Source organism: Thunnus albacares, chromosome 17, assembly GCF_914725855.1.
Source record: "Thunnus albacares chromosome 17, fThuAlb1.1, whole genome shotgun sequence".
NCBI classification, from domain to species: domain Eukaryota; kingdom Metazoa; phylum Chordata; class Actinopteri; order Scombriformes; family Scombridae; genus Thunnus; species Thunnus albacares.
In genome coordinates this window covers 22,638,669-22,661,168 of record NC_058122.1, presented here as the reverse complement: position 1 = coordinate 22,661,168, position 22,500 = coordinate 22,638,669, and the positions used below count along the sequence as shown (strand labels likewise).

General features: G+C 44.3%; 1 protein-coding gene across 6 annotated transcripts in view; it reads right to left on the bottom strand.

The window, feature by feature from the left end:
- Positions 1-22,500, bottom strand: part of arhgap23a (Rho GTPase activating protein 23a) — a 69,168-nt gene that overhangs the window by 6,930 nt on the left and 39,738 nt on the right. For 2 of the 6 annotated variants that reach the window (XM_044331362.1, XM_044331367.1), the window contains exons 2-16: positions 17,603-17,806; positions 14,321-14,345; positions 13,799-13,891; positions 12,369-12,447; positions 11,558-11,612; positions 8,373-10,002; positions 3,880-4,035; positions 2,789-2,900; positions 2,635-2,674; positions 1,662-1,799; positions 1,259-1,567; positions 1,098-1,159; positions 860-978; positions 271-389; positions 11-163 (exon numbers count right to left, since the gene is read on the bottom strand). In XM_044331362.1, coding sequence (XP_044187297.1) covers positions 11-163; positions 271-389; positions 860-978; positions 1,098-1,159; positions 1,259-1,567; positions 1,662-1,799; positions 2,635-2,674; positions 2,789-2,900; positions 3,880-4,035; positions 8,373-10,002; positions 11,558-11,612; positions 12,369-12,447; positions 13,799-13,891; positions 14,321-14,345; positions 17,603-17,806 — 3,294 coding nt within the window. Of the gene's footprint in view, positions 1-10; positions 164-270; positions 390-859; positions 979-1,097; positions 1,160-1,258; positions 1,568-1,661; positions 1,800-2,634; positions 2,675-2,788; positions 2,901-3,879; positions 4,036-8,372; positions 10,003-10,732; positions 10,973-11,557; positions 11,613-12,368; positions 12,448-13,798; positions 13,892-14,320; positions 14,346-17,602; positions 17,807-22,500 lie in introns of those variants that run through there. The other 4 variants (XM_044331363.1, XM_044331364.1, XM_044331365.1 and 1 more) reach the window with 4 other exon arrangements.

Genomic DNA, 22,500 nt, shown 5'->3' with positions numbered 1-22,500 from the left:
CGTTCCTCACCTCCTCTGCAGGGTTGATGTCGACTCCCTTGTTGAGCTGGTCCTGAAGCATCGACACCATGGCGTTGTTCCCTGGCACCCGGTAGATCCCGGTGTATTCCAGACCCATCTCCTCCACCAGACCACAGCAGATCTCCACGATCATCGGGATGAACTGAGGCGGCAGATGGAGAGATGACAGACAGAAATATTATAATCAGAAACACAATTATCATGATTAAATATGTTTCATTGCACTCGGATGGAGATATTGAGGCTGACCTTATTATTAGCACCCGGTTGACATTCCTCCAACCTCACACCGAAAGCTTTAGGCCCGGCTTTCTTTGTCTTCTTCATGATGTTAATTCCCCACGGAGACTTTGGAGGGCTGCTCTCATCTGGGGACAGATCGAACAATACTTAAGACAAACAGCAAAAAGGGAAACTTTACCTGTGTTATCATCAACATTGGGCCACTGGATTATTACTTATCTCTTTCAATTTGAAAAATAGCCTGGCTATTACTCCCTCTAAATATAAAACCTAAGTTAAATTATCTTAAACTTAAACTACTGTAGTGATCTCCTTAGTGGTCTTGGAGGAAAATGTGCTTTCTCCAGCTAGAAGTCAATCCTGCTACTTTCATTCAGTGCTGTTGGTTTAGTCATAAAGTCAACCTAACTTTTAAAGAAAAGATATTAATGATTTGCCGGTGCTGGAGGTCTGATATAAGAGTAATTCCTAGAATCATTGCTTCTACACTAAAGTAAATTATTAATATTTCTTCTTAATTATGACTCTTGTCCAAGTGCTGACTCCTCCACATGCGGCGCATACTGCCAGTGCTGCTGATTTTTCCTTCACTGACCTTTGCCGTCTGGTTTGGGGGAGCGCGGCGCTCCGGCAGCGTTCTCTGTCTTGGCGAGCAGGAAGGGAGGCTTCATGCGGGGCATCCTGGGAGAGGAGTCGGGCTTACTACCTGTTGGACTGCAGGGGGAGACAGAGAGACACGTTCAGTTCAATCTGTCAGCCATGACAACAGGGACAGTGTGGTGGCACCAGCAGCTTCATTATGTTCAAGTGGAATCTATAATCAGGTGACTCACCTTTGTTTCCTGTAATCATTCAGCTTCTTATTTATGAGTGCCTGTCTGGAAAAGCCGAGCTCCTGCAGCAAACAAAAACACCAGATTCTGTGAGCTTTTCTTTTCTGGTATAAACACATTACAGGTGTTAAAATCTGACAGGTAAAGGTGTGTCCTCTGACCTCGTTGTCCGTCTTGCTGTTCTCCCTGATGACCTTTATCCAGTCCAGCATGTCCTCCCGGTCCTCCGCCTGCAGCAGGTACTCACAGAAGTCCTGGGTGGTCAGCCGCAGGGCGTGCTTGCGCTTGGTCTCACTGTAAGCAATGTCCACCAGGCAGCCCCGGATGCTGATCGGCTGCTCGTCCTCAGCCCCCCCTCCGATGGTGGCCCCTCGAAGCACCGCCTCCCTCTTGTCCTTGTAGAGGAACAGTGAATGGGAGCGAAGCACTGAAAAGACTCGCTTCCATGGACGCATGCCGCTGCCCACCTTCTGTGAAGGAAAGACAAGAAGGGATGTGAGTGTTTGCTTGATTTTTAATACTTTCCTGCCTTAATTTATTCCACGGCGAGCCTGATCTGCCCACCTTGCCCTTTTCTGTGAGGATTTGCTTGAAGTGCAGCCATCCTTCTCGCCGTACGTCGCTGTAAGTGATGTTTCCCAGCTCTGAGGTGGAGTGGCGTTTGGAGCGAACCTCCTCTGCTGTCCCAATGTTGTCCAGAGACTGAAACACACACAGGAAAATGTTCAGAATTATGATTGATATGATCAATCTGTTAATGGACAGACTATCAAACGTTCTAGTTCTTATTGCCTTAAGACCTGAAAATGAAAAATCATAAAATCCTAGACTTTTTTTACCCTGGGCTAAGATATTATGAACAAAATACTTTATTAATCCCCCAGCGGGGAAACTGTGCCACCATACAAATAGGATAAAAGACAAACAAACAGGTGGCTAGTCGCCAAACTGGGGCTGGCATGTAGACGCACAATTGTGAAAGAAGGATCTTTATATTAACATCCTTAACTCTATGTGACCCTGTGTGCCAAAATCTTTTTTTTGTTTTGGTGAGAGTTTGGTTGTTTTGTCTCTTATGGCCAAAGGGGATTTCCAGTGTTTCCAGAGGCATATTTTGTCATGGTTTGGTTGAGACTTCTCCTCTTGCCACATTACATCATTTTGCAACACATGTACCAGCATTTCAGAAGGCGACCATCTAGCCTCTTTGTTCCTCTTTAAGGTACTAAATACCGCTTTTAAAAGTCACATAAAAAAATGATCCATGCCTGACGTTTATTCAAGCTGACAACTGGCATTCAATTGGAAATGACCCGCTTAAGCTGCTACATTTGAAGTTTGAAACACATTGATTGCTAAAATGAAAATATCTATTTCAGTCTGATGTGCAGAAAATCACCAGAGGCACAGACCGAGCAGAAAATGTTCACACCTAATGGTTGAAATAAGCAGAAAGATTTTGCTGAGACGTTTAGCTTACAAAATGTTATAAGATTTTTTTTGTTTTCTGCATATTGATCAAAGAAGCAGCGCTCACCCCATCTGTGAAGAAACTCTTCACTCTCTTTGGTAGCCTCCTGCGGAAAAAAACTGAGGGTTAAATGCGAAAACGGCTACCTGCACATTTAATTTAGTAGATGTCATTTAAATCCAATAACCAGCCATTTTTTTCTAAGTTCCATAGTACTCACGAGAAGACTCGCCCTTCCTCTCTGAACGTGTTGAGTCCTTCGTCACATGACTTGGAGCGCTCTGTGGTGATGGCTAGAAGATAGGAGGAACGGCGACTGGATTTAATACTGCCTGCTCAGTGAGGAGATGAATGAGTGGAGAGAAAAAAAAGGAGAGAAGAGAGAGAAAGAGAGAAAAAATAAAAGAAAACAAAGAGACAGAAAGAGAGAGAGAGAAATACAGAATGTTGATGTAATGCCAATCACCAGAGTCAACGGCGTTGGATTAGAAGACGGGGGACAGTGAGGGAGGAAGCAGGAGGAGGTTGGGGGTTTAGGTGGCGAGTGAATGGCTGATGTGCTTGAGGATGGATTGTGGGGAAGATGAGCTGGAGCGGTGGGTTAGATTAAATTATCTCCGGTTACTTTTCTCACCACTGGCATGCAGGTATAGCCTCTGTAGAAACATACTGCCATGCATTGAGCTATCTGTTTAAAGAAAACTATCATGCATGCAGATTTGCCCATTTTAAACCATAAATCTGAACACACTAAATTTAAATCTCAGACCAGCGTTTCGGCCTTCATGCAGGGCTAAAAAAAGAAGAAAATTGAGCTAATTTTCTTTGTGTCAAACATGCACTCTATAAATCCAGCATGCAAAAAGTAAAATACACAAAACACTGTTAAAAAATCCTCATTTTATCAAGTAATTTATTTCCAGTATTTAATCCTAAAAGTCTTGTTTTGAAGTGAAATAATCTACTAGTGCAGCAGGATTATTTCAACCTGTTTCCAACAAAAATTTCAACTTTCAAGAAATTAGTGTCTTGTACTGTTTTGTTCATTAGTTTTAAGAAAATAAGACTTTTAGGTAGTTGATGAGGTGTAAATTTTAGCATCTAGAATAGCAGAGGTGCTTACACCTTCTTGCAATTTATAGCCAAGTACAACAAACCAGACAAAGTAAAGAGATTGAGGAGTTTTTAAAAAAATATATCACGCATGCTTCATAAATCGCTCTCGTCTACTTTGCAGGTAAAAACCACAGATCAGATGCTTTTCGGCTGCATGCAGTGGAGAGGAGGAGGAGGAGGGGAGGGGGAACTCACTGCAGTCGTGTGAGAAGAGCCTAGTGAGGGGGAAGGTGAAGGTGGGGGAGGCGGGGCTGGTGACCACGGCAGGCGCCGAACTCATGCCGCTGGACACCACGGAGGACGCCGGCACATGGCGGGCACGCAAATCAGCGCCGGGGCTGGTCGGCTCATCTGTGGGAGGATGGAAGGGAAAGAGGGGAAAGGGAGAGCAGGAGGAGAAGAGGAGGTGAAAGAGAAAGATGGGATAGAGTAGTAGGTGTTAGAGGAAAATGTCAGGAGGGGAAGAGGGAAAGGATAAAAGAGCAAGGGTTAGATTAAGAGAAGGTGCGGAAGAGGAAAGGTTTTTACGGGTGAAACGGTTAAATACTGTCTCTCGAATGCATTCAACCATTTCTTTCACTTTCACCTCATTTTTAAATGTCATTCATTCAACTGCAAAATCCACATATACGACAATCACACCGTAACATGAGGCATTTCTAGATTCCAGTGAGAGTTACAGAAAAGACACATTTAAGCATCCACCGTCATTTACAAATCCACAGAAGAGGCTAAAGGGGCTAAAACATGTGCGACTCTCTTAGGAGAGAAAAACAATACAAATGCAAACTGACTAAAGAGAAGAAAAGGCAAATAATTTAAAGATAATGCAGTACCTGTGTCTCCTGTTGCCATAGATAGAGCTATTCAGTTGATAACAGTGGGGGGTTTTGCAACAAAGATCTACTGGCTCAAGGTTTCAGTTCTTTATGAAATTTACAGTCATTACGTGTCAGGACACATGCAACGAGAAATATGCCACAATCTTAACAAGTAGACATGTGAATAAAGTGGGCGATTGAATGTCGATATTCAGGGTGATTCTTATGCCATGAATGAAGCTTCAGTGTTGAAGAAGACAAAGGCATAAAACAGTTTGATAGCTCACACAGGGTACAAGCCTCAAAGAATTTTTGCTGCAACAAAAGGATATGAAACATACACACACACACACACACAGCTCACACTTCCTGACTGACAGAGAGGATTAGAGACCGGCCTGGTATTTGCATAAAGTGAGGAGAAGCTGGATTTTCTGGGTGACATTTTAAACTGTCAGGACTGAATTGCTGCGAGGCTCTGAGGCTCCGGTCTGCTCTGTGTGGGAACAACAGAGGGCAGCACAGCTTCAGACAGCTCTGCAGACTGAAGGGGACTCAGTCTGAGATCCACCCCCACAGACCACCACATTTTGTAAGATTCTTGCTAGGGTTTCTCATTTCATCTCACTCTTGCTCTTCTTTCCTCTATCCTTACTTCTCTGCCTCTGCATCCTCTCCTTCAATAATCCCACATCTTTCACCATCACCCCCCCCCCCCCCCCCCCACCCCCACCACCCCTTATTCACCTTCTTCAAATTTTCTTTTTGTCTCTCTTTCTTTTGGCGCTCCTCCATCTCCCACCCCTGTCGTTCTATTCTTCACTCTTGTGCATACTAGAGCCCGACATAAGGCGGAAAACATTCCCAATCTGGGATGAGGAATCTGCCTGTTTACAGCGTGGCCCAGAAATAGCCGGGCTGTGGGTTTAACAAAGGCCGTCATTAAAAAGAGCAGCCATAGAGTGAGCTCTGAGACGGGCCAGCAGAGGGGAGCAACATACTGCCTACGAGCACACTGTTACTCTCTATGTCCGCTGTACTGTATATCATGTATGGAGTCATTAGAGATTAGAGGAGGAAAGAGGTGCAGAAAAAAGAGAGAGCAAAGAAAGAGCTAAAAGAAGAGACTAAAATCACTCAACTGTGGGGATTTTTTATGCTTTTAGAGAAGTTGAAGGATATCATTCCACTTCAAGAGTTTTTAAAATTCCTTCATAACTCATTGGATCACTTACTGAAAAAAACGCTATTACCAAATGTGTAGAAACCTTAATTTGAAACTGATCAAAAGAGGTCAAGCTTCTCAAATATGAAATGTAGTACAGCTCTGCAAGAACTTTGCCTGAATTATGTAAAACTGACTAAGTAAACAAGACTGAATGAATGACTCTGACGAAGCATTCGATGCCAGCTTTCAGTAATTTACTTGACAGTTTTCTACGCTTGGGGTTACAGACATATTTTCAAGTCGAACAAGTTAAACGGAGACGAAAACAAGGATTTCAGAAAAAGGGAGAGAGAGAGAGAAAAAAAAGAGAAGGAATGAGATTAAGACAGAGAAAACAGGAGTCTGGTGCCTGTAAGACAAGACGGAGGGGACGAGAAGCCTTTTTTTTTTTTTTTGAAGAGGGACAGAGGCCAGCACAGAAGGTCTCGGTCCTGGTCTGTTGTGTCCAGGCTCCAGCTTGTAAAGACAGTAATAGACTGAACCCCCACACACACCCACACGGACACACAAACCCCTTCATCTTCCAGAGCAGCACAATAGCAGCATTGAGGGCGGGAGCTGAGTGTATGGGCCCCTACTGTTCCCCACAAGAAGCGCCACAAAAACCTCCTGGTAATTTACAGCTTTAGACTCATGTTGAAAGACTCTAAGTGGGTTCAGAGTGAAAAACTGAATCTGTTGACGTGCATCTTCCTGTTTTATGCACTTTATAAGAGAAACAGAGATATACTAAATACTTTATCACCGTTTGGAGCTGGCGTTAAGAAAAAGTAAAGAGAGTTTTCGATATCTCTACATAAGACGTCATGAAAACGTTCTAGCTGTCAAGACACAGGCTGCCTTTGTGCTCCTCTGCTCTCTACCTCGCCGACATCCGTGCTTTTTCAGACAAAAAAGAACAACAACCGCCTCTTAAATCGCATGTTCCCAAACGGACCCAGATCATATCAGCATCTCTGTCAGAGAGATAAAGAGATGAAGAGAGAGAGAGAGAGAGAGAGAGAAGAGAAGAGCTAGTTCTCGTCTACGGGGAGAAACTAGCCTAGTTTCAGTTTATGGCCATTAAACGTGCCCCAGCCTGCAGCTCTGCCTGGTTTCGTGTAATTCAGGTGAAGGTACGAGGCAAGAATGTGCTCTGACAGACAGAAGAGAGAGAGAGAAGTAGAGAGAAGCCTGTTAGTTTGCTGATCCGCTGGATTTTCTGTCTTTAAATGACTTTCTCTGGCCGAGCGTGGCTTGGCTCAAATATCGACGGTCATTCCAAGTTGGGTCAAAGCTTCCAACCAAGTCAGCTGATTTGAATCTATTTGGCATTAGGGTAAGCAGCGGTTGTTTTCCTCAGGCTGTGAGAGGGTGATGGAGGCACGGCTCGTATGACCGACTAACTTCGCTTGCCTACGGTTTGACTTAATGGCTGCTGTACACGTCGAGTGATACAAGCAAATCTGAACCCTGCGGAGCCCCCCCTCTCTTTGAGTGTTTTCAGAACAGGGAGCAAGCTGGGACATGATCACAGTAACCTCTCACTGACAAGAACATATGAAGCCATAACTGTACATATTCATGCAAACAACCTCAACTAGACGCAGAGCTGCACAGCATGCATGCACAGAAGCTATGACAGATTATCATTATCTGTTCATGGCAAAATCAATCTGTTTTTCATTCAATCTGATTACTTTAATTCAACTTGTATGCAAAAGTTCACAATATTGCAAATTAAAATGCAAATTGAGTGCATTGCCGTCCTCTCGGTCAATAAAAAAGTGGATAAAATCTTACTAAGGGAGTTTTCTTTTCTCAGAAATATCTGACAGGCGAAATTTCACAATGTTCAAAGTGTAATGAACTGTAATAAAAGAGCACAGTTTAACAAGCAAGTATGCCAAGTCTATTTACACAATAGATTTCCAGTTAAGTGAGTCACACAACTTCTTCATCATTTAAAAAATACTTCAATAAACAGTTTTTGTGATACTAATAAACCACTAATTCCAGTCCGCTTTTCTAAACTGATAAACCCCCCAAAAATGAAAAAAACTAAGATAGTAACTGGCTAAAAGATAAGAAAAAGAGACTCTACTGATGTGAAACTGCAAATAACGACAGACCGACATACTACAGGGATTACGGGCATCTCTATCACTCTGCTGCTCACACACAAACACAAACATTCAGGAGGACTCCACCTCATTTCCTCAGCACAGTGAGGTGACCTTAAAGACCCGGGGCAGGCAGCAGGATTAGTGAAAAACCATCAGATATGATTCAATCAACTACTAATACTGTCTGTAAGACTGTGGGAAGTGCCAGTATTACCCAACGCAAACATTCACAGACAAACACACACACATCAGCAGAATCTCAGTGAGAGAATGGAAACTGAACCTTAGAAGTGCCTAGAGCCTGAATGGACAGACAAGAAGGAAATTAAGGAAACACACACACATTCCCCAAACTCATAATTTCGTCTGAATTATAGCTTTGCATTTCCTTTCAGTTAAGCTTTCACTAACATTCAATAAACACACGATGTGGATTATGTTTTAGAATGAAAGCGATGAAATCTAAAGGTCAGTCGGAGTAAGGCGTAGGAGAGGAGAGGAGTGGAGGATGAAGCTCAGAAGCTCCCTGCTTACCTATGTAGGGGATGGAGGCCAGGGAGTCATCCTCTATAGGGAGGGGGGCGAGGTTGCCGTTTGTTTTATGTGGGGCTCTGTCTCCTGAGGAGCCCAGGGTGGGGGCTGAGTCCTGGGGATCTGGGGAAAACAATGAGGGTTCTAGCCCGTCCATGGGCAAGGCATAGTGGGGATGACGCATGCCATGGGCGTTCCTCCGCCCGGTGGGAGGTTTCTGTCTCATTACCACTTCCTGGGTCTGTGCCAACACCTCTGACTGCCCCTCCACTGACCCCCGTTCCCTCTCGTGGTTCGTAGGCCTGTACGCTCTGTCCTGGGATTCGGGTGTGGTGGAGGCCAGCGGGGATGCGGTCGAGGAGCTGAGAGGTGCTGGGGTGCCCTCTGGTGGGCTGGTTTTAGGGGCTGGGTTCCAGTTCAAGTGGGGGCCAGAATACGAAGGGTCCCTGAAAGAGTGTGCTTGCTGCATGATGCGGCCCGTCTTACGGTAAAAAGACGGGCTGTAGCTGCGGTAGCCCACCGGCTGGTCGTCCATGCTTTGCCCGGGAGGAAGTCGCCTGCTCTGAGGGGCGGCCTGCTGGGGCTGGGAGTGGGACTGGGTGTGGGTCTGGGGGTGGTGTTTAGAATGTGACTGTGAGTGTCGGGACATCGGAGGAGCTTGTGAAGCACCGTAATGGCTCCCCTGCCTCGAGTAGGCGTCAGTTCTGGGGGGTGGCTGGGGAGCCTGCTGGTGCCATGAGGGCCTCTCAAACCGAGGCGAGACCAGTCCAGCTGCTGCTCGGTCCAGCATCTCTAATGAGCGGCCGTGGCGATCGTACTGGGCCAGCAGGTTTTCAGAGCGAGTTCGGGTATAGTTAGAGGCAGGATGGCCCCTACCTGGGCCCCCTTCCCAGTCTCCATATGACCAGTAGGGATCTCCTTGTGGCCCTGGTCCTGACTGCTGTAGTAACAGCAGGGTGTCCTGTGAGGCGCTGTGTGGCCAGCCTGCCCGCTGCTGCTGCCTCCTTGTCTCACTGAGCCGGTCCTGAGAGTAGCTGCGGTGGCGGGTCTGCATGCTGCGTCCTGAGCGCTCAGGCAGCTGGCTGTAGTACCAGTCAGAGAGGGCCTGCTGGCAGCGCTCACTGCGGCCGTGGCTGAGCTGGGGCAGGGGGGGACTGGTCCAGGCAGAGCTGGACTTGCGTGGCTGGGCCTGTGAGGAGCTGGCAGCATGGTGGTTGGGGTAGTGGACTTGCAGCGGGCTGGACAAAGGGCCTCCTGACGAGGAAGAGGAAGAGTAGGAGCGCCCCCTGGTCTGGCCCTGAGGCTGCTGGCTGGTCATACCGTACTGGATCTCCTCTGTGCGGTGGGCAGGGCTGCTGTGACCCACACCACCTGGCTCTCCTGCCCGCCCCTCCTGCCAGCTGGCTGGGCTGCCCACTGCAGAGCGGTTGTCCAAAGGTGAAGAAGGACTGGAAGAACCTGCCCAGCGACTCCAGTTATCCAGCTGATTCTGGCCCATGGCGGCAGACGGAGGGGCTCCAGCAGGGGACGTGGTCTTAGTGCGAGGGTAACAGAGGGGAGGCGGCGGCGGGAGGTTCTCAGCTCCCCCTGAGAAGGGTTCGTTGCCCGTCAAGTAGGCATCCTGGGAGTATGCCTGGGAGAGGAGGGAAAATGGGGAGAGAGGTGAGACATGACATGACAGGAGAAGAGCTTGAGCAGGTGGGAGTTTGTGGGAGTCCAGACCTTAAATCAAAATATGCTCATACTGTTAACAAGTTTGACAACAACACAGACCACAGCCATAACTCAATAAGACAGCCTCATGCTGATGTATATTACACAACAATCCTCAAAGTGGAATGGTCTCTCAGCTCAACCACTTCGCCACGGTTTGTCCCCAGGGCCTCAGCTCTCCACACAAACACATGCTAGCTAACAAACTGCATGAACTGCCTTCAGCAAACGCCAGAAACTGCACAGCAGCCAGCTGACAAATACACATGTCCCTACCAATGTTGTGTACACACATACAGGATATATATATACACCTTGTGCTGCTTTGAGAGTATCCATTGCAAACAACAAGCATAATATTAACCGATTACGTTATCAATTAGCCACACTGTCACATTTAAAGCATCACTTACAACTTTGACTCAACTTCATAACACCAGGAGAAGAAAAACATTCTTGCTAACAGTCCTCACATTACAGAGTAAAGCTTAAATACAGTTTGACAAGTTTTTCAAGATTTACATAATCAATCTAGGCCATCCACAAGAATCTAAAACCTTTTTTCCTCAGCCTGCGTGTTAAACTTGTAGTCACCACAAACAGACACAGGGGAGGAAGAGCAGAGGACAAGACAGGAGACTTATCCTCACCAACACTCCTGCCGCGACACTCCTGCTGCTAAAACCTGCCGTTCTTCTGATCTGACGCCCTCCTTCTTTCAGATATATTCAATCTTTTCACGATTCTATTACTTTTTTCGTAAGTTTTCTATCTGTTGATCCTCTTGTTTTCTCCTCTCTCGGATCCTTCCAAAGTCCCTCTCTCCTCCCTCTCATTCTCTGTCTTACTCCACCCTGTGGGAGTGTGGAAGGAGGCGCAGCACTGGTGATGTCATGCTAGGAATGCAGCAGATACAGGCGTAGCAGTGAGGGGAGGAGTATACGGACAGAGGAGTGGGTTTGTAGTGTTAAGACATGCAGTTTATTTGAATTTAGAACCCAGTTTCAGGCTCTTTTTCGCAGGAATGGATGTGTGAAAAAGATGATTTAAATCTGGTGATTTGGTTTTGTATGTTGACATGTTGCTCCATGTTAATGGGAGGGGCGAGGGATGATGCATGTCTGATCATGTGAGCGAACATGGGGCAACCTGTGGAGCGACAAAAATGTGTTGTACGGTACATGGGTGTGTGTGTACGAAGCGAGCTGCTTTTTAAAAAACGTAAGCTTCAAAAGTCAAGACGGCTTTTAATGAATGCGTGTTGTAATCTAAACACAGAGCAGAGAGCCTCTGAGTCATTCTCCAGCCATTCTAACAAAATCTCTACATTCCTTGACAATGACGGGGTGAATCATGGTTGAACTTTGCAAACAGAAAAATATCATATTCCGCAGCGTCTTTGAATAATGTGTGTGATTCATGAGTGGTGTTTTTGGGGGGATAAGGTGTGTAAAAAATCCCATACTCACACTTACCAACTGAAGCACATCTTCATCTTTTGGCATAATGGAGAGTTCCAGCACACTCTCACTGCAAGACATACAGTGGGGGGAAGAAGAAGGGAGGACAGGAAGAATTTAAATAAACGAGATAGGGGTGAAAAACAGATTAGAAAAGGAGAAAAACACTACTCTCCACCACAACATAATGAGCTCACATCCAAAAATTTTTCCCTGTTTATTGATATAAAATGTTAGTCACCAATTTCTGTATTAATCTTAATAATTAATCCTCTGACTAATTTCTAGAAAGGTTAAACTAAACTAAAATAAGTTTCAGTCCTGTCAAAAAGCACACCAGCAAGGAATGCTGGATTGGTATTGGGGCCAATATTGACTTTATCAAGTGTATTGGTAAGCCAGCTGCAGGCCAGCTGTTCTGTATATGTGCCTGACCTCTGACCTCCCTGAGGTTTTTGGTCAGCAACAAAGGAGGTTTATATGAATAAAAACTATTATTTCCTCTGGTGGTTTATGAATCTAACCCAAGAATTTGCATAGAAAAACAGGATAAAAACTTTCTGTTGTTCAGACATGTATCAGTCAAGCATGTGTGGGCCATGTCACTTTTGTAAGCACCTAATTCCCCCTCTAAAGCATCAAAGAATCCGGCTTTGTGACCATGTAGAGCATGTACACTGCTTCAGGCTACTCTTTTTTTAAAAGTTACAAGGTGTATGTCATCTCAGGTGTATGTATATGGTGAGCATGCAGGGAAAGAGCAAACACACTGTTCAGTAAATCAACACACCGAAGGCTCAAAGTGCTGACAGGCAGGAGGTCTTACCTGTTTTGAATGAGGGCGATCACCTGGGAGTACGTCTTTCCTAAAACACTTTCTCCATTCACTTTCACCAGCCGGTCCCCTGACAAAACATACATAGATTATTATACCATATGCAGCACATATGACAATATGCCAGACCATATGTCGATCTCTGACCTCGTAGGCAGGTGCAAATCTCCAAGTCGGCAAAAAGAAACACTAAGTAGAAACAGATTTCCTTGAGAGACCAAGGCTTGTGTTAAGAAGCATTAAAGCAGAATAAGAAGGTATCAAAGCAAGAAATCAAGGGGAGGAAAAAATCTTATAATTTTATAAATAATTGATATATATAGAATATATACAGAATTTAGAATAATCGATTAAACATGTAGTCTATGAAATGTTAAAAAACTGTGAAAAAAAGGAATTCACAATAAGGCCACATTAATGTTTTATCTGACCAAGAGCCGAAAATGTTAGGATATTAAATTTACTGTTAAATACGACAATGAAAGACAACAAATCGTCACATTTGTTGAGCTGGAACCATCAAATATTTGGCATTTTTGCTTGAAAAATGAGTGAAACGATTACTAGATTGTCACAATAACTACTGATTAATTTTGTAGCTATTGTTGTAGCTCTAAAAAAATCTCTTTGTTTACATTAAAATAGCCAAGGTGTGTCTAATTTCAATAAAAACCAAAAACATACAGGCAAAACATTAAGCTTTTTATCTGTGTTAGGCACGGGTGCAAGTCAAGGTGTGACATACAAAGAAACCTAAACCTATTCAAATTGAACCATTGCAGTTTCATAATTATAATGAAAATCAAGGATTATTGCCTCAAATCCAGCAAGGATGACCGCTTCTGAAACAAATGTTCTCTCTAATTTGTTTTGTGATTTCATCAAATCAAAATATCTGTTAAGTTATGAGTGATTTGCATGCAGGGACGTCACCGCAGCTTAGCATTTTATGAACTGAGGCCCCAGGAAAGACATTAAATAACTATGCATTCAAAGTTCGTAAGCATTCACACTGACTTCATGCAAGCTGAAACACATACAAAGTGCTCAGAGTGCATGTTTGCATATGTTTGGGCTGGCATGTGACTTTCTGGATGTGACAGCTTGTGTTAAACCATGCACGGAGTACTGGAGGACCGGTGCCCTTCTCAGGCAGCAAGACACAACATGAAAACCTCAATAGCTCTGTCATATTCAGATGCACTTAAGAATCTGAGTTGTCATACTGGTATCTGTATTATATCATAAACAGAGACGTTGAAAACCTCAAACCTCCCGGCTAACCCCCCCCCTCTCTCTGCAGGTTTTAATATCACTGTGCATCTGCTCGTGTCTGGAGCATCACGTGACTGGCGCTCTCCCCAACAGATTTCCAATGCAAATCAGAATGTTCATGCTCCTACACCATATGTTCTCGTTACCTGTGCACAAGCCCGCCTGGTGGGCCGGACCTTTTTCTCTCACATTCTTGACAAATATGGTGTCCATCGGCTCCAGTCGACCTTTCTGATACCCTGGATGACAAGGGAGACAAAAAAACAACATGCAAAGATCAGTCAAAATAAAGCTTGATGAATTCCAAAATTAAAAAAACACAGAAACAGTTTGCTTTTTTTTTTTGAAGTAAACCTTTAAGTTGCTCCTTGTCTTGAAAGATAACATATTTTCACTTTGAGTAGTCGTGTGACTGATTTTCTTGGTGAATATGTGTGTCAGGCCTAGCCAACGTTATCAAAATGTATCTATGTGAAGTCTGACTTGACGCTTTGGAGGCAGTTCTGCATAGTGTCCTGTAGGGGGCACAGAGAGGCTGCAGTGCAGAGGTGACAGGAGGGAATACGGGAGGTCTTGCTCCATTACATCATCATCATCCAATTGTACTTGCTTTTAATCGTTGCCTGAAGACAGAAAAAGAAAAAGGAGAAAAAAAAGATATAACTTACCCTTTCCGTTACCGTTCTCCTCATCCTGGAAATGAAAGAAACAGACAGAATTACTGCACAAATTCAGGCTGAAACGGTCCATCACTGATTTATTACAGAAATGCTGAATCGGGTTTATCTCATGTAGGACACGGATCATTCTACTTATTCATATGTGGAACTGTCCTGAGGATTTTTACTTTACAGAACTGGCACAAGCAAAGCAAGCTTATACTCCAGGTTTAGATACCACGCTTTCAGTGAAATATGGCTTAACATTAAAAAACAATCCCTTGCGTGTTTCCTCAGTTAAACATCAAACGTTAAAAAGAGTGTTGGTGGTCGATAGTGTGTTGGGTATGGAGGACTTCATATCTACGTCTCTATCATCTGCAGATCACAGGATGTGTTCCAGGTATTCTTTGTGTCATTTTAAACTGCAGTGACAGAGTAAGTGTTTACAAGATTCCTCAAAATGCCGGAGACTTTCCCGGCATCTCGAGCCAAACCTCCTGAGACAGACCTGTTTGTTTTTATAAGCTTTAATGCTGGAGTGCAGCTCAAACACAGAGAGTTTCAGGTTAGACGGTCTGCAGGTACTAATGACGTCATGCGTCATACAGTGAAACAAACACCCACAGCTGTCTGCAGTGAGGATGGTGGTGGTGAGATTTGATAGCTGCAGTTTGTCTGATCACCTCCACACACACACACACACGCACACATGCACATGCGCGTGTACTAAGCTGAGTGGACAGTTTGGGGTTAGGGGCACGGTGGGCTGACTGCTGCCTGGCTTTATGCTGCGCTGAGTGGGCTCATTCCTGGCTCTGCAGACAATGGTGGGGGGTTTAGAGGCAGAGAAAGGATAGCTGCCGACCCCGAGAATAGAGCTCTGCACTGGGGACACTCAACAGCGGACCGGCCCCAGTCTGATCACATCCGGAACCAAGGAGGAGACAGTGGTGGAGACAAGATATCTGATATGGGTCAAGCACTGTAAACAGGCATACACCTGTGCAATCTGAAGCAGCTAATACCTATCTCATTATTTCTGCAGATACCTGAAACTGGTAATAAAAATAATCTAGGAACTGTATGATCATGGAAATATGACAATGAGTTTTATCTAGTTAAATATAAGACCTTATGAGATATTTCTTGAATGTTTTACACCAATTTTACTCCATAAAACAAACAGAAGAATGAAAAAATGTCATAATATGGGTTTATATGTTTTGCTACGCAATTTACAGAGAAACAGCTGCACTTTAAAGACAAAACTTCATATGGAAGATACATATTGTAGTATACAAAGCCTTCTGCTGAGACCAATTGTAAATAGTCAATGCAATACTTCTCTCTTCTAGCTGTGTGTTTAGTAGTTATATAGTTATATTGCAAGGTAACAGACACACACAATCAATTTTAGGGCCACAACTAACAATTATTATCATTATCGATGAATCTGCCAATTATTTTCTTGATTCTTTTGGCCTATAATACATCAGAATACAGTGAAAATGTCCATCACAATGTCCTACAGCACAAAGTGGTGTCATTAAATGTCTTGTTTTGTCCAATAAACAGTCAAAAACTCAAACATATTCAATTTACTATAATGTAAAACCAAGAAAAGTGGCAAATTCTCACATTTAAATGACCAGTGTGTAAGATTTAGGGGGCTTAATTGGCATAAATGGAATATAATATTCACAAGTATGTTTTCATTAGTGTATAATCACCTGAAATAAGAATCACTGTGTTTTCGTTACCTTTCGAGCCCTTTATATCTACAGAGGGGGCGGGTCCTCTTCTACGGAGCCCGCCATGTTTCTACAGTAGCCCAGAACAGACAAACCAAATACTGGCTCTAGAGAGGGCCTTTTGCGTTTTTTCGTGAGTTTCGCGACCACCATAGGTTTTCCTACATGCTTGGAAGGGGAGGGTGAGGGGAGGGGGATATAAGTTGATTACAATCTGCAACCTCACCACTAGATGCCACTAAATCCTACACACTGGCCCTTTAAGAACCTGGAACCATCAAATCTTTGGTATTTTTGCTTTATTTTTGCAGCTCTAATCAATGTCTTCCATCTCTATGTATTCCCAATTCACTAGAAAAGGGTTTCAGTTGCCTAGAACTGCATGTGTAATGTCTGCCTTCCTTCTCCATCATCTTTGCTTTAGATCGTATGATTGAAGACACTTGAAGACTTTCAGGACCTGCAGACACCATGAAATGAGTTCCCAATTGGGTCATGCACCCGGTAGGCCTCTGATAATTGGACACTATGAGGGTAATTTGGGAGACTTCCACGAAGTCTCTTCAGATAAGAATGGGTGGCTCTGTGGCTCCGATTGTCCCAAATAACCATGTGACCCTCGAGGCAGAGGAGACGAGGACAGAACCAGGGCCAAAGGCCAGCAGTGGGCCTATTGTCTGGGGCCGGCCTGGTACGGCCTGACTGCCAGTGAGTGGTACCAGGCTAAGACAACAGATCTCATTGAATCTGTGTTCCTATCTGCAGCTGCTGTATGGTGGGGTGGTAGAATAATAATAGAGGCCTTGTTTCAGCTGGCTCACCCCACCCCAGTCTCCATATCCCTCAATTTCACATCTGGAGACGTTTGCCCCCACACCTCAAAGAGCTAAATAACCACTCACTCACATAGAGGCTCATTCCAAAACACCAGAACAATCTTGAATTCACCAAGACTGAAAACAAGGCTCAAGATGTGAAAAACAATCAAAAGGAGTAACAGTTTTCAAACTGGTTTGTCTGGAAGGGTGTAGATTGTGCATCAGGTCCACTACTGCTGATTATATCCTTCCAAATGTAAAATTCTGTTGTTCTCAACAGTGTCGTAATTATGAATCCAGAACTTGTTGCACCTTCCAGATAACAAGCTTGCTTGGTTCAGTCCATTACTGAATCTCTAATCAGCTAGGCTTGTTTTCTCCTTTTGTCCGTGTTCGTTTTGCTCAGCTCAACCTCACTGACCTTCAGCCGCAGTATGATTGGCTTTATCTCTGAGCTCCAATTGGCTCTCTCCTGGGTTCAGCAAGTTAAATGTAAGGCTTTCTGAAACCTTTTTAAATGCCAGCTACATGAAATGGAGACCATGTGTGCTATAAAAATCAACATGTGAGTTGAAAAAGGACTTAATGACACTTAAGACTAGATTCAATGAAAGAAAAACACTAGACATGTCTATGAAACTGTACATATTTAACCTAATTTAACACCTTTAAGACATTCTTGAATGTTTGAAGGATGTGTAGACACCTGTAAGTCTCACCTTGAGGTTGGTGTGCAGGGCGGACTCTGGAGGGTAAACAATGAAGTGGCGTAGCGTGAAACCAAAACCCTGGGAGTTCTTATGGAGAACCAGCGTCCGGGGACCCTTCCAGCCCATGCCGCCTCCCTCCCTTCCCGGCCTGGCCGCCATCGGCGGCCGAGGGTTGTCACCGGCTGAAGAGAGACCATCCCTCCGCCCCTTAGCCTGTGGACAAAGAGAGAGATTCAGTGAGACTCAGATCAATTTCTATCATATTTTAGACTTGATTTGATAAAAAATGAAGACAGAGATCAACAAGACAAGGCAAAGATAGAGCATCTTATTTTGTGAGTTGGAGTGTGTGAGTCCCATAACAATTATGGGATGACTAATCTGCAGAAATGTGTACGAGGGTAGTTACAGTCTGGAGTGTGCACATGTTCATTCTTAGCTATAACCTTGTACAGTCAAATGGAGGAAATATTTAAATACAATGATGATCCTGACAAGAATCTACTGTACACTGTATTCCTATAATTAGCACCAACATTACAAGAATATTACAGTTTTCCCGATGCAACACAGTTTATGATTCCCCGGAGATGCACAGGGCAACTCTACAATCAGACTCCAGACGAAGAGACCAGAGACATCAACCCTCGACTGCTGGATATGACATTAGCAGCTTCCTCATTGAGTCAACTCAGAGTCAAGTCAGCCCTACGTGCCACCCAGCAGCCTCAGAACAATAGTCCATAAACACACCTGGGGGGTCCCCTATCAGGAAGGGCCACATAGGGCGTCTAGACAGGGCCACGTAGGCACTTGGGAACACTGACCTTGGTCTTATCACAGAGAGAGAAGGTCCAAGGAGAGTCTGAACTCAAAGCAGAGAATATAGGCAGATTTCCACCCTCTCTCTAAATATCTCATTCCTGATGCTGAGTAAATAAGCCCAGCTAGCTCAGCTGACAGACACACGTGAGAACTATCACCCTCTTGCTGCCCCGACAACCCACATCTGTCAGTCAAACACAATCACCTGACCAAACAGGCGGGAGCGAAGAGGAGGAGGAGGAGGAGGAGGAGGAGGGCAGAATCCTCATGTCAGCTAAGAGGTCATGTCTGCTGTGGTTTAGTTATCTACTTCTACATGTTCGCTATCCAGCTTTCCCTAGTACAACTGAACTCCCTGAACTAAAGTCTGTCTTCCTGATTTGAAGGAATACATCATAAATTTGAGAGACGACAACACCATAATCATCCATGTGTCATCCCAACCCGGTAAATCAATTACTGTGGTGATGCATACTAACACTTAAGCATTCACTATTTTGTCGAAAGCTATAACTCAGTTCTTCATAACCACATAATAATGATTGACAGATCAAAAGATTCATTTTTAGTGCATTCACACTGGAAAAGTGACCAAACTAAGTATAATCAAAGACATCAGTCTGCATATTAAATGTACTTGATCTTTGAGGGTTTGTGTTTTTGATGAGGACAACTGTAGAGCAATGCAGTGCACTGTGAAAATGGACACTTTTCTTACACAAACAAAATTTCCATTTGCAGTAATTTTGCACAGGTGCAGCATGATTGACGTCTGTTTGTGCTTATCCAGTATAATATCCTTGTAGGACAACATGGCGCTAAGTACACTTGTTTTTTGCACGCTTACTGACAGAAGAGTACACTATGCAGATCAGTGTAACTTCATGGTATGTTTATTATGGGATCGGTACTACTTAAGCTGCTCAAAAGGATGAATGGTAAGTAATCCACAGCTTGCAATAACAGCTCTGGTTGATTTTATTTAATCATGCTAAACCTTTTAATATTGTAAGTTTAGGGCTCACGCTGCCTTTTCAGAGAAACTAAAAGCTTTGCGTTATCAAATCAATCTCATCTGTGCTCCTACACAACATCCTCTGAATTGGTCTTAACAGCCAAAAGCTGCTGAATATGAGCATTGTTGAACACTGTTTGGAATAATAAAGAAAAGTTGGCCATTTTTAGAAGATAAATCCGGTGAATCTGTTTATTTTTTGGTGGTTTGGAATTTTTCTTACCTGAATAATTTAACCAAAATAAAACAATTAGGTCAATTAAGTCTGACAGGTTCATGTAGATTAGTAAACATTCATTTAATGGGTAAGATGGACAAATTTCACAAACAATTTTGTAGGTCTTTAAATTCTGTGGCCTACTTTCAGATTGAGTATGTGTATGTTTGTGTGTTTTATGTCAGTGGGCCAGAAGTGGGCATGTCTAGACTACCAGCGGCGAGCGACCCCCCCCCCCCCCCCCCCCCCCCCCCCCCACCCCCACCCCCAAAATGCACACCCCACGACTCACTTCCTGTTCCCCCTCTACACACAAACACTCCCTGATACATAGCAGACACATATGCTTGTCCCCCCCCCCCCCTCATAAATACAGACACTCACACTTGACCTGGCAGGCACAAACGCGGCCACATAACAACAGGAAGTGGCAGGCTGGAGGCAGGAAGTGGGGTATCGTTGCAGGGCGGGATAACCAGACGCTCCTATAAATAACTGCTCTTACTCTCTATCATGGAGGCACCTCCGATCCTTCGCTCCTCTTTCTCCTTCCTTCCATTCTCCTTCACTCACCTCTCCTCCCTTCCACCTCCTCTTCCTCTCTCACCACATGTATTCGTGTAATGGAAATCCGTCTGCGTTGACTTTTACCCCACATTATCTTTCTCCTCTACTCTTACGTTCCATCCAAGTAAAAAGAGACCAAAAATAAGATTTCTTTTCAAAATACTATGTTTTGAGTTTATATATGTTGGAGGAAAACCCCAACGTGTATCTCCAACTAAATGTCCTCTCCTGCATAGTCTGTATATATATATTTGGCTAATTTTGCATATTTTCAGGAGCACCACAAAGCATTCTCTGAAGCCTAAATAAAGTGTGTATTTTGCAGATTGAGATGCATAAATCTACGTGACAGTCAAAAGCCTGATCTTCAGTCTAAACAATGTAAAGTAACCCCTACTATTTTCTCAAAGAGGCGGGCAGTGAGGCCCTATTATGTGGCATGAGAGCTTCATAAAGAATTGCGTGAGGAAGGCGGAGAAGTCCTCCGGGTATCAAATTAAAATGATAAAGAAAAAAAGAAAGGGCCAAGAGTTGGAAAAAAAAAAAAAAAAAAAAGAGGAAATGAAAGAGCAAGAGGGTGAAAGGAGGAAGAGACGAAGAGTGAATTCCTCAGAGGGAGCGGTTTGGCTCTGGACAAGTTGAAACACACACTGTAACTGGCAGAGGAGGGCAGGGAGCGCAGAGAGAGTGAATGAGAGGAGAAGGATGAGGAGGACGCAGAAGGGGGGTGGTGGGGGTGGTGGTGGGGAGGTGGGGGGGGGGGGGGGAGGAGTATCAGGCCCCAGTGAGGGACAGGCTCCAGCACGCCGGTTTCGACCGCATGGCCCCTCCCGGCGCTGGGAATACCAAACCCTGTGATTACCCAAAACACACAGGGTCTGACTGGGTCTCTGAGCCAGCACCGTTTCCCACTCGGCTGGTCTGGACTGTGTGGGGTGTGCGTTTTTTTTTTTTTTTTGCTCGGCCATTCTGCAGAGTCTACAGCTTTCCTTCGTCCCCTGAAGCCAGACAAACTCCTCTCTCGTGTACCTGTCACCTTCATATGACCGGTTTATCTGCTACCGGTTTAGTTTTCATCCAAAAGCAAAAAAAAATAAATAAATAAATAAAAAAAACTTGCTGACATGCTCTGGCCTCTCTATGCAGTTGGACATTTAGTTTAACCAACAAGGCACTTGGAAAATTTTTCTGTGGTTTTCGGTCTAAACTTGACTTCCTCTGGAGGATTAGGGCACAGACAAGGGAAACCTCGCTCTAGTTATGCTGAGAAAAGAAGACATTTGGTATTTCCTACACTCATACTGGGAATTTCTCCTTTTTACATTCTTTTTGCCTGAAATCTGGACAGGTTCTCGCCTGTTGAAGCCGATTACCATAACAAATAAATTCTGATTGCCCTTCAGACACTATGAAACCCTGAAAGGATGCCATTACCACCTTGAGATGATGTCATTAAAACACACACACACACACACACCGACAAAAAAAGCCACACTGGAAACAAACGCTCTTGAATATGCAGAGCAGCTTGTAATGCCGCATGACAGCTTCCTGCTTCGAGTGGGTGTTTAGTGGGTGAAGTGGTGCACACGTACATGTGTTTACATCACACTCACAGCAGCAGCAAGCTTGTCCCTGGGGATAGTTCCCTTCCTGATTTCAATTAGAGAGCGTGTCATTAAGATGCATGACTGAAAAGATAAAAAAAAAAATAAAAAAAAGAGTGGTCCGAGGAGAGCAGATGTCCTGCTAACAGGATTACACCTCATCTGTTTTGTTAGAAATGTAAATCTACAACATCTTCAGCTGAAATGTTGGAGATTTAAATAGCAGTGACAAAATTTAGCCCCGCTAAAATATAGAAATATTAAAAATAAACATTGCTAATCTTCTATAAAATCCTGTGAAATGGATTTTCAGTGCGTAAGAGGCTTTTCTAGGACATGATGATATTGTCATGCTCCAGTCATAATCATCAGTAACAGCCTACGTGTTGGTTAGCACACACTCCTCTCTTCGCTCCATCCAGAGGTAAAGCAGCACGGAGGAATGCAGCGGCTGTCGGGAGCTGGGCTCCTGCTAAACCCCAGCAGGGCAGAACAATAATGCTCTTTTAAACAGCTGAGAGCTGCAACCTGTTTGAAAAGTGGAGCTTTACGGATGTTACAAATGCTGACGAGCCTTTAATCCTGATAGCCGCTGTCTGTACCCAGCAGCCCTGAGCTGGGCTGCCAAGAGGGAACGGGAGAGGGACGCCGAAAAAAGTCAAGCCTGATAATTCCT